General features: G+C 39.0%; 1 protein-coding gene across 3 annotated transcripts in view; it reads left to right on the forward strand.

Annotated features, from left to right (window-relative positions):
• The window catches only part of LOC115418511 (xyloside xylosyltransferase 1-like), a 49,140-nt gene that overhangs the window by 1,594 nt on the left and 35,014 nt on the right, over window positions 1-12,532 (forward strand). For all 3 annotated transcript variants that reach the window (XM_030133010.1, XM_030133011.1, XM_030133012.1), the window contains exon 3: window positions 9,898-10,045. In XM_030133010.1, coding sequence (XP_029988870.1) covers window positions 9,898-10,045 — 148 coding nt within the window. The remainder of the gene's footprint in view (window positions 1-9,897; window positions 10,046-12,532) is intronic.

Raw genomic sequence — 12,532 nt, forward strand, 5'->3', positions numbered from 1 at the left:
TTTTCTGTGTAACTGAGCTCTTTAAAGTGTTTAAATCTTTAAAATGTGTAGCACCCATCCCCATTTACTTACCAGAGTAAAGTGAATCCCTAGTTATATCCCCGACCCCCAAAACTAAATGTGTAGTAATACCAGGAATCCAGTGTGTCTCTCTGGCCAAGGTTTTTGTTCAACCAATTTCTTGAAGAGCATTCTACCAATTCTTTTCAAATTTGACACACATTATCTATACCACTTAGGAGAGGTGCAGTTTAATGACTGAATTTCAGTTTGTTTGTTTGTTACAAATTTTTGAAAATATGAACTTAAAAAATTTGTCCAACCAATTTCTCGAAGACTACTCTCCCAATCCAGCTGACAAAGTGCAATCAGATTGAAAGTTAAGATTTGAGCAGAACAATGTTTGTCTTGGTTTTTACTGAACTACCCAAAAAGGCCAATGTAGTTCAGTCTAGTCTAGAATTGTCTTTTAATTTAAAATTCAAAATGAATTCCTGACTAGGCAGGGTATCAGTGAGCAGGAGGGACAAAGTGTTATGTTGGTGGGGCCGGGGTATTAGTAAGCTCTGCTTACTTTTTCACTTGTTAGTGTTTAGATTTGTATTGGTACTAGAGCTGCACAATCAGTCAAATCACAATTGTAATTCCAAATCCTGTATATTTATACAGGGGCTGCAGTTTAGAAGCTCAGAGTCAGTATTAGAGAGGCTTAATTGCAGAAATGGATTTAGTGACACTGAGCAGATAAAACATGCAAAGTGGAGGTCACAGTGTACAACTTCTTGTGCTTGAATTTTTGTGTTTTGTTATGCTAGTTTAAGTTGGTAAGTTTGACACATCTGAGTAATCAATGTCTTTTCCTTAATAGCAAAGCAATACCAATTGCAGTATTGCCCACAATCGCCGTATAACTTGTCACCAAACAATGCAGCCCTTATTTGTAATGATTCAAAACATGTCTGTTATGCTGTGTTTCCACTACACGATACTGGCTCAGCTCAATTCGACTCTGCCTTTTTTGCATTTCCATTATGTAAAAGAACCTGGAATCTGGTACCCACTACTAGTTTTTTGGTATCTGCTCTGCCTAGGTTCCAAAACAGAGGAAGAGATACTAAAATGTGGTGTGTAAACACTGCAGACCACTGATTGGTCAGAGTTGTCTCTGCGTCATTGTGTCATCAATGTGCAACCCACCGTTTTAAAAAACAGTTTTGTAAGTTTACAATAAATATACCGGCAGGTCAATCCATATGATGACAGCCCGCAAAACTACACCGTGGTGGATCATGGAGGTTCAGGCATTTCTGTCCTTGATGGCCACGCAACGAGTGAGTTTATCAACAACTCTCTGAGCAGACGTCACGGAAATTACATGCCACGTCGCTATAATGTCCATGTGCTCTAAAGTTGGCAGTATCCTATAATGGAAACGGTCTCCAGGAATAGTATCTGGTACCTGAGTCAAGCCGAGCCGGTTCCATGTAGCGGAAACTTGGCATTAGACTGTGTTGGTTGTTGCATTTCTCTTGGATTTTATTTCTGAATTAAATGATACAGCGGCAGCATGAGTGTTTCTCTTCGAGTTCAGCACTCCAGATGTTGAATAGCATCATCATTGGGAAGTCATTTTGCAGTTAATCATACCATTTTGACAGAGTGATGATATACAACATGTGTAATGGGAAGAAATAGTAAATACAAACTGGTGGGCTTGCACCCCCACACATCTTTTGGTGGGTTGTGTTTGGGGTGTTTTACAATCATGGGCATGTAGACATCTTTGGGTCACGCAAGTCAAATATCATTTCAGTTTTTCACTGTGTGGCACTAGATGACACCTACTCTGTCTCCATCATGTGTAGAATGCACTGTCAGTAAAATGAACGGCTATATCAGCACACGTGTCTTCAGGACAGTACTCTAATCAAGCATGAAATTTAAGACAGATCTGATGGCAACAGCATTTGTGTGGCAGGTCAAATCCCTCTCTATGTAGCCTCATTAATGTCTTCCAGCTGTGTTGATGAAAATTTAGGGGACTCTGGTGAATCTACAGGGTGTCCCATAAGTCTCCATACATAGGAGACATAACACATTCCATACATATATGGTTCTAACATGTATTTCTTTATATTTCTTCTTTATAGTTCTTCAGCAGACACGCATTGAAATGTGTTCCCGACAAAATGGCAGTCATATAGAGCATATTATATAAATAAAAATGGTTTATGTCAAGAAACGTTTATTTTTCCTATGTATGGAGACTTATGGGACACCCTGTACAAGGAACAGTGGGCATAGAGTGTCATTTTTCTTGTTGCCAGTAGGTGACTAAGATTAAATATTAGGGATGTAACAGTACACTCGTTTGTACCCAATCGTTTTGGTTCGGGCCCTTCGATACAGTACGGAGGTGTACCGAACAAATACAAGTAGCCTATGTGAAGAACGCAAACACTCGCCTTAAGTTTCCACATGAATCTTGTGCTGCTGCTGAATTCTCAGCACCGCCGCAAAAAAACCCAAATATTTTATTCTAGGGCTGCAACAACGAATCAATTAAATTGATCCAAATCAATTCATAAAGTGCTGGCAACGATTCAGCAGTCGATCACTGGGTCTTGAGCACATAGTATGAAGCATGGGACTGTGGGACAACACTCTCTTGGGGGGGGGGGGGGGGGGTCATGAGTGACATCATAGTGCATGCATGCAGGTGCATTAGCGGGTACTTATGTACATCCAACGTATAAATCACTCAGCTCATATATAAATTTGTTTTCAGGGAACTCACATTCACTTTTCTCACAGTTTTTACTTACAGAGCTTTATAATCCACCAAGTCCTCCAATTAGGTCTGTCGCTAAAATTTAAAGGGGAAGGATCAGTCTTACGGATCGGTGCTTTTACTGATCCTTGATCCAGTTAAAATGTTGATATCAGGGCCAATATTCGATTCTAATATTGGATCGGTGCAACCTTAGTTCATTTATTCTTGTTGAAAGCTGAAGTTTAGTTGTGCCACCATGGGAATGCCATTTCACAGAAACTCAAACTTTGACATATTGGACCATCATTATTTAAAGGCTTTTCTGACCAATTCATTGTACTAGTAGGCATTGTGTACGTTGAAAAATAACCAGCAGTATATCAGAGTAGATGCAAACCAGGTGAAACCAGATGCAAACACACTGTAATTGTTAATTTACGTCCATTGTCTTTAGGCAGGTAACAAAACACAGGATGTCACAAGTAACAACAGGTTAAAAGTGATCACAAATCTGGTTGACAATGTGCCATTGTTTAAGATGAGTCTTAAATGTGTAATACAGAGGATGGTGGGGTGAAAGGCTATCACAACATTTACTTCCCTTTACAGAGAGCACTACTAAATAAAAATAAAATACTAGCACAGTTAACCACTGCATTCAGTTCAAGAATAGGACTTCAACAATACTGAATTGTGGATGTAAGGAACATTTGCACTATCCACCCCCACACTGACGAAATATCTATCACCATTATTTACACAAAGCCAAACAAATTAAGTAATTAAATTTAGGGCACTTTTTTTTAATGTAAGGCCAGAAGTTTATTATGAAGCATCAGTTATTATAGGTATAGTTGAAGCTTTTGCTGTTGTGGTGTTATACCACACAATCTATTTGGGCAAATGCACCCAGAATTTTGAGAATATTCATGTGGAAGAAATTAATTTAATTAACCGTGCACAGGCTATAGATTGTCTGTAGGCAGTGTTTAAATTCACCACATGGGGGCAGTATTGGTTTGTTGAACTAGTCCCTCAGTCATGGGGAAATCCCTCTTCTACTGTGTTCTTTGATAAAGACAGGATTATGTCTCCAGTCTGTTGCATGTGATGTCCTGCCCTAATTTCCGTCTTTTGTATGCTTCATGGAACACAAGCCCATAAACTTGTTTACAAATTACTTATCCCTCTTCAAGTCATCTTCATCTGCCAGGCTGTTTTCCTCAGGAATGTCTCATCTCCTGGAACATCTGCTGTGTCACAGTGTGTCCATATTAGCTCGGGCTGCCTCCATGCCTGCTTTGGACTGGACAGATGTTTGCTCAGCTTTGGAGCTTTGGCATCTTGGCAGTTGGGAGCCAGTGGGTCAGATTACTTTCTGTTCATTTCACTCTAGCTACTCAGGGCTGTGCTCAAACACAGCTGAAAATGGAAGTACTGTTGGGTAAGCCCAGCGTTCACACTGTACATGTGATGGTCCAGTGCTGTGTGACCCGCTTCCATATAAGTCTGTTGACTTACCAAAGAGTTGACCAGAAATACCCTTTATAGGGCACTCACTGAAATACTCTGAAATTCATCCAGTTTTAACTTTGACTGACCAGTGCATGTGCAGAAGAGAGTATATGGATTGTGAGAATGGCACAATACTTGGCAGAGGTCACTGATTTATGAGTGATTCTTAATACAATGTGGGAAATACATGGGGTGTCCAAACACTTTTTCCCCCACTGTGTACAGACAAACATGTATTTTGCCTAGCCAGGGGCAAATATCTCAGCTACTACTAAATAAATGGCTGTAAACTTTTGTAGACTTTGACATGGTTTAATTTTAATATTTTATTTCATGTATAACCTTTTCTCTGCACTGCCTGCAGGTCTAAGACTTCAGTTTTAATCCAGTGAAAGAAAAGGTTAGATTCACATATGCAGTTGTCAGTGTCATCTTCTCAGAGCTTCTACCAATACTGAAAACACTTAGCCTTATAAGTTAAAGTAATCACAGTAACATGTGTCATGAATTAAAACCATACCTTGCTTGAACAGAGGCTGCTTCAGCCATGAACATGAATATGATGATATTCATGTAAGTATTTATCTAAACTGAGCAAGAGGCTGCAGTTATGCAACAACTTTACCCTCTGTGTTTTTTTTTTTGTTTTTTTTTTGTGTGTGTGGGGGGGGGGGGGGGGGGGGTTTCCACAGTGGCAAATTCAACAACCTTTTTGACCTTCACTACAAACACTGCCAGGCCTCACTGCCCAGTAGCTGTGCTCATTATGGTACGTTGTAGTCAGCAGCATACGGTGCTTGGGCCTTTCTGTGTTCCATTACTTCCTGCCTGGCTGTGCATTGTCTGATGGGTAATTCGCAAACGAATCGTTCAAAAGACTCGATTTATTTAAGTGAATGAGTTGAATCAATTCAAGGATGCTATTGAATGGATTCAGCAGCTCTTTGCAAATATTTTGTTTATTATCACATAAACTAGTCAAAATCACTCATTAAGTTGGAGGTGGAAGTGCTGTGTGACGCACCCTGCAGCAGGTCGTCTCCACGGCAACATCTCTGATTGTATCGTGAGACTAGTTGCCAGCAATGGACGGATTGAGCTGAGGTAGTGAACCGCTGAATGAAGACCGGCCGAATAGAGCTGAGTCACTGAATCAATTATGAATCATTCATAAATCCCTGAATTTTTCACGAATCAATGAATTGCTTCGCAACTCACTGAGTCTATTGAACCGCTGAACGAGACTAGATCTCCCCTACTGTAAGAAGACAGAACAGAACGAAAACGCACTAATAAAATAAAAATTAAACATACAGAGTATAAAGATGTTTTTTAAGCAACAATAAATGGATGGATGGATGGATTAAAAAGTCAAAAGCATACCAATACAATTAAATATTGACAAAATAGTACTACATTGACATACTAATGGTAAATCTTAGCAGAGGTGTCCAAGTATTGGCAATTTGACACTGCCAACGTCCACTAGATGATTTAGTTTTTTTAATTAGTGAATCAAATGAGTTGATTTGGAATCAGTTCACAACAGATGAATGAACTGAAAGAATTGAATTAGTATAAAGAATCGGACTTCCCATCACTTGTGTTGTAAAGTCAGAACACGGTGGAATAGACAACATACTTCATTAATAAGAGCACATTGGAGTCATCTTAAAGGCATTTGAGAGTCTAAAACTAAGTATGTGCATCAGGAACAATTCAGCTTCATGGAGCAAAGGGTTAACATTTCTTCAACGATCTTCTGATATTAATATCCGACAGGGACTTTTGTTTTGCACATGGTTTGTTGACCTCCATCCTGCTCAAAATAATTGTTTAAAAGTTCTACACATAACCTTTTCACATGACATCCTGTAGTGGAATTTCCATTGGATTAAAGTTCACATGTACCCATCTTACCATTTCTCCATCTGTGGCTGACTGTGGTAAGAAGGACCGGCCAAAAAGACAAAGAAGGAAATTATGCTGAGCATGGGTGACCCTCCTAGTGCTGCCAAATACATCCAGCTTTTGAAATCCGCTCTAAGCTAACAGTATGACTCGGCCAGAAAATGTCGAATCCCAAAGGCATCTCACATACACACACAGACATTCTGTTTGGGCTGTGGCACATGTATTTTTAGCATTCTGCCGAGTGACTTTATATAATTGAAGATGCTGACAGCTAGTATACAGGACTCCATGTCATCAGCAATCCCATTGTTAGTGTAGAGACACACGCTTTATACTGCAGTTGGATGTTATTGTTTATTATTCAAAATAAGATTGGAAGAACACTGGGTAATTTATTCTGGCACAGCTGTTGGAAGTGCTGAAAAGAACCTAATGTTATTAAGGTTTTAGTGAGTTTTCATCATGAATTGTTGATGTGAATTTTTACAAAATAGTGCATGAAGTATCTTCCAGAAATACACTTAAAGGTGCAGTTTCATCTCCTCAAATAACCCCGTTGCTCAGATGTTTCGTCATTTACTGAGGCCATGTTCTATGCTCAAAAATACTGTCAAACTTATTATTACTCCTTAATTTCACCTTAATGTCAACTGTCAGTTTTGTTCAATTTGTGATGATGAACAGTGAGATGGTAAATTTGCACATACAGCTTTCTAAATCAGCTTGGCTTCTGTTCCTGAAGAGGTTCTGTTCAGGGTTCTGGATTTAGTCAACAATTGTCCAATATTTTTTCCACTTTGTCAAACTAGGGACCAGTGTTCCAGGTTCTACATGAATACTAAATACTCAAAAGATTTATGTGCCTGAACCAGAGCTGGTTCCATGTTGGTAGAAAAGGGCTAGGAGAGGCATTCATTTTCCAGACTGATCTCATAAAATTGTGTTGTATGTCACGCCAGGTCTTGTGACATTTGCATGCTATTATGCATTTTCATCCTCGCTATTCAACGCCATTTGATCACGTGTCAATTTACTCCAAGATCTCCGGTTTGCATAACCCTAACACCTAAACCTAACCCTAACCCAAACCCTCAGTGGTATTTGACGCAGCGTGAACATACATGCAGAAAGCTTATAATGCGTACAGATAATACGCGAATTAACACCAGTTAAAAGTGGCATGTATATTTACGTAATTTCATGATATCACATTGAATTTTCAGTTAAAAGTTTTTTTTTTTTTTTTTTTTTTTTTGTCAAGAAATGGAGAAGTGCAAAAACTCTTGCAGTCCTTTTGAAATGAGCAGTGGCAGCTCGTCAATAGAGGGCGCTCGGGCTCTGCCCCACCTGTCTCACATGAAGAAGAAGAAGATGATAGGGATCACATGAAATAATTTTACAAAAACATTAATATTTTAAATAAACAAGCTATACATGATTAGAGGTGTAAGAAAATATTGGTTCTGCAATATTTTTCGATATTTCCTTTCACAAAACTGTATCGATATTAAAAAGCACTGTATCGATATTTTTTAGGTATTTATTCAAATGCCGATATAGCGGAGGTTACTTTAGTTTTTTAGTTTTCTTTTTTGTTTATATTTTATTTATTATTATTTAACACTGTTTTATTAAATAATGTTAGTTCTTTTGTTGCTATCACACAAAAATAATGTTATGATGTTAGTTCTGAACTAATAGAATATGAACATTTGAACAGGATCTTAAAGGTGCGGGAGACTTTCGTGACAAATTTTTCACCAAATCTGTAAAACCTCAGTCATATCCTCAGTACCACGAATCTGTAAGTCTTTCTGTGATTACTGACCTGAATCTCTTGCATTACGGTGAACAGTTTCGAAGTGTCATCCACCATAAACAAACCCGTGTATTTACATTCAGAGCCGGGAGGTAACTTGGGCATCTTCAGAATTTTTTTTTATGACGTGCATTGTGGGAAACGGAGGCTCGCACTGCCGTTGCAGGGAGGTTCGCGCAGCCGCCTGCAGCGGCAGTGGTAACACGAGCCTCCGTTTTCCACAATGCACGTCACAAAAAAAAAATTCTGAAGATGCCCGAGTTACCTCCCGGCTCTGAATGTAGACACACGGGTTTGTTTATGGTGGATGACACTTCGAAATTGTTCATTGTAATGAAAGAGATTCAGGTGAGTAATCACAGAAAGACTTACAGATTTGTGATACTGAGGATATGACTGAGGTTTCACAGATTTGATGAGAAATTCGTCACGAAAGTCTCCCACACCTTTAAACTGTAATGTCTGTAAAACATCATTTAAATTTGAACACAGGAACATTTTGTGATATAGCATTAGATCCTATTCTGATCAAATAAAAATGTGTTCAGTATTTGTGCAGATTTCTTGTGTAATTCCATTCTTCCAGGAAATAATCTTTTAAAAATTAATCAAAACCAATTTTTTTAAAAAAATTGCATTTTTAACAGTATCGTGATATATCATATCGTGATTCTAGTATTGTGATTTGTATTGTATCACCAGATTCTAGCCAATACACACCCCTATACATGATACAACCCGTGAATACCATGTATAATCTGTATTCAAGTGAAGTTTAAACATGTTTTCCTTTGTTTAGTGAGCAGTCAAGTCATGTGTTTCCTGTTCGGGGCAAAAATCATGTGCGCAGTAGAGCTCCTCCAATACAAGACAAAACAGTGGTGCATGTGCTTTGGCATATCCTAGTGGTGATATGTGCTTATAGTCCATCTGAAAACCTACGTAGATACTGTGCCCACCAAAAAATAATTTTACCATCGGCCGTTGAAAATGAGTACTTTGATATGAAACAATGAACAAAATTCATGGTTGGATTTTACGATTATGATGCAGCTTTTTTGACCACAGTTGGCTGTTTTGGATGTGTTTAGAAGATTTTTTTTCACTCATTCATTCATTCATGCATTCATTTTGAGTAAATAAACATTTTACAACACAAATGACCTGCATTCAACAACCTCCTTATAATGCAAATACATTCAACAGAATACATGCAAGTTCACTATTTAAAATTCATTCATTTACGCTGGAAACGGAGTGGGAAGAAGAAAACACATTTAATCCCACCCCCATTTCTCATTAATAACTTAACAAAATGAAGTTTCAAATTCTTACTCCTGTCTTTAAACTTCAAACCAGGACAATGAACAGATGGGCCTAAACCCGATTAGAATAAACTCATTTGACAGTATTTACATTATATGTCACAGTACCGACACCAGGCACTGATTCACTCAAATGAGCCTAGGCTTCCTCTACGAAGGGCACGTGGGCTGACTTTAAGACATGACATAGTTATTTATCCATCCATATTTATGCATCTAGGTTTATCTGAGTCCTTTAACATTCACACGATATTATTTATATTAAGCTGATCCAGGAAATGTAGGGTTCTGAACCAATTCTGAACCAATGTGTGTTTTTCCTCCTACCGGAAATCTTTCATGAAGATCTGTGTTTACTGTATTTTTATAATCCTGTGTCACTAATCTGTAGATATCTACTGTACATCAGAGCAGAAGCAGCCACCAAGTGACTGTCATTGGATTAAAGGCTCGTATGAGCAGCGTGAGAGCCAGAAAACATGGACACAAGGACAGGATTGAATGAAATGTGACAGTTCACTGATGTTTACACTGTTGATCTGCTTTTGCAGGTGTTGTTTCATGACGTGGTGACCCTCACACAGAAGCTCTTCCCAATTGTAGAGTCCATGCAGAAGCACTTCAGTGCTGGCTCTGGAGCATACTACAGTGATGCAATCTTCTTCCTCTCTGTAGCAATGCATCACATCATGCCTGAAGGTAAGAGAGGACATGTGAGACCATTATATTAACTCACATTTGAGTATCCTACTATATAATGCACGTTCTGTGTCCCATCGATGTTGCAGCGCAGGAGGGCGTTTGTACGGATTTTCCTTAGCCTTCACAGGTCCGATCGCTGCTAAACTCGCCAGATGAATAGAAACATTACCTGACTATCTACTAGGCACAATTTTATGTCTGTATTCAAATGTTGTGAGGTATTCTGGGTGATTTTAGCCTCTCTCTACATTGAATTCTTCATCCCTGCTGCCATACTCCATTTTCGGAAGTGGTTATGCTGCTGTTTATGAAATTTCTACTGCTAGCAGACGATGCTACAATGTGAAGGCTGCATTTACAATAATGTATAGGCACTTTTCACACACAATGGCACCACGGGTACAATGCCACTAGTTCGAGATGACTCATGCCTGGTAAATAAATTAAAAAAAATATTTTATGTTAAAAAAGAGAGAAATGCCAAGGATCAGCAGAAGTTGGAAACGCATGATCTCCAAAACTAACCATAATTCACGAACATCATATGTGTAATGGTCAAATTAGAACCCTCATCAGTTTGTTCTGATTAACTCACCACATGTTGAACAGGCCACGGCCAAAGCTGTAGAGACGATATCCAACCTTTTTATTTAAAATGTGTAGTTTGGAACATGTTAGTTTCATTATTAGACCGTATGGGTGACTTTTGTGGAGCCCTTGATTCCTCTGGTTTGTGCCCATGAAAAATTGGAAATTAAACTGATGGGATGTCCATACAGACCTGAGCCAAGGGCCCAAAGACTCTGTCAGATCAGTGTAGCTGCTGAACTTTGTCCAGATCTATGTGTAAGTACAGACAATCAGGAAGTGTGGAAAGGTGTTCATATGTTGACTGTAATTCATAAGCAAGAAAACTCATGGATCCCCCTCATTCTAAAACTTATTTTTACTTTACTTATTCAAGAAATATAATTTCAGGTACATCTTTGATCTGGAAGTGAAATTAGTGTCACGGCATTGAACAAACTCCACCACAAATATTCATATCTTGAGGAACAAGGCCTAATTGTTGATATTTTGTCCCACGAACCAGGTATACATTTACTGGATAGGCCTTCAATTATTGTGTGTGTGTGTGTGTGTGTGTGTGTCCACCAGTACATCATTTGGCTCAACCTGTTTTTTCTGCATCACAGTAACACAATGCGCTCTTTCGCGCTGCAGCCTTTATTTCATTGTAGGCTTTAAAAGAGCTTAGTTTTCCATCCAACAAAAGCATCATTGTTTTACCATGTGTAGGTTTAAAGTTTGTTTTGAATCTTTGACGGTCCTTATTTAAACACAGTCAGGGCGTCACCTCTCTGTGCTGGTGTTGGTTGTGCACAGCAGGATAAATGCAGTATGTCAGGTATCAGGAAGGCACGTGGCCGCTGCAGAGGCCCCGGGGAGTCAGGATGTGCTCCGTCACTGCTGCCCACATCAGTGCCCCCTGCGTTTGTGCTGACTGATGGCAGCGCTCCAGTGGTGCTACAGCAGTGGGTGGGCATGCACTGTGACTCTATAAATGAACCTTTGGGTCAATAGTCAGTAGAGGGACACATGAAACCAAACGACTCTTGTCTGCTGTAGCCCTGTATGCACACCGCGAGGAATTTATAGAATTTATAGGATTTAATTCTGTACTTGGAGTTTATAAAACTTATGATTCAAGCATTTGAAAATTTTAGCAGTGGTTCTAATTTCAATAACCAATTATGCATCAATAAAAATAACACATTTAAATCTAAATTAGGGCTGCCGCTAATGATTATTTTTATTACTTCCACCAAGTGAAACAGTGGAGATTATGTTTTCATCAGGGTGTGTTTGTTTGTCTGTTTGTTTGTCTGTTAGCAAGATAACTCCAAAAGTTCTGGATGGATTTTCATGAAATTTTCAGGAAATGTTGATACTGGCACAAGGAACAAATGATTAAATTTTGGTGGTGATGGGACTGATCTGCCTTGGCGGAGGTCTGCGCTCTCCAAGTGCTTTTCTACACTCACAGTCAATGAAAACTTTGAGACCATATTTTTTGACATAATTTTTATTTTGAAACCCTAAACTGTAATTTTTCACATGAATCATTTGTTTAGGATATTGGCATACAGAAACAAAAATCTAAAGTTTCAAGAATAATTTCAAAACAAAAAACTTAACAAAAGAAAATGGCACCTGCCAAACACAAAGTCACAACAGTCAATACCGGGTATGGCCTCCGTTTGCTTGTCACTCTTTCTCACCCTGGACACGGTCTATCATCAACAGAGCCTGTGGTGTTGTGGCGTTCAACCAGGTTTATGATTGTGGGTTGGGAACAGCCCATACATATGCCTGGCTATATCACTGTAGCTCAAACCGGCCTCCACCATACCCAGTGCCCAGAGACAACGTTTACATGATAGACGTGGCATGATGCCGTTCACTGGACTAACAATGGTGGCC

This window comes from Sphaeramia orbicularis, chromosome 4 (assembly GCF_902148855.1).
Source record: "Sphaeramia orbicularis chromosome 4, fSphaOr1.1, whole genome shotgun sequence".
NCBI lineage: Eukaryota > Metazoa > Chordata > Actinopteri > Kurtiformes > Apogonidae > Sphaeramia > Sphaeramia orbicularis.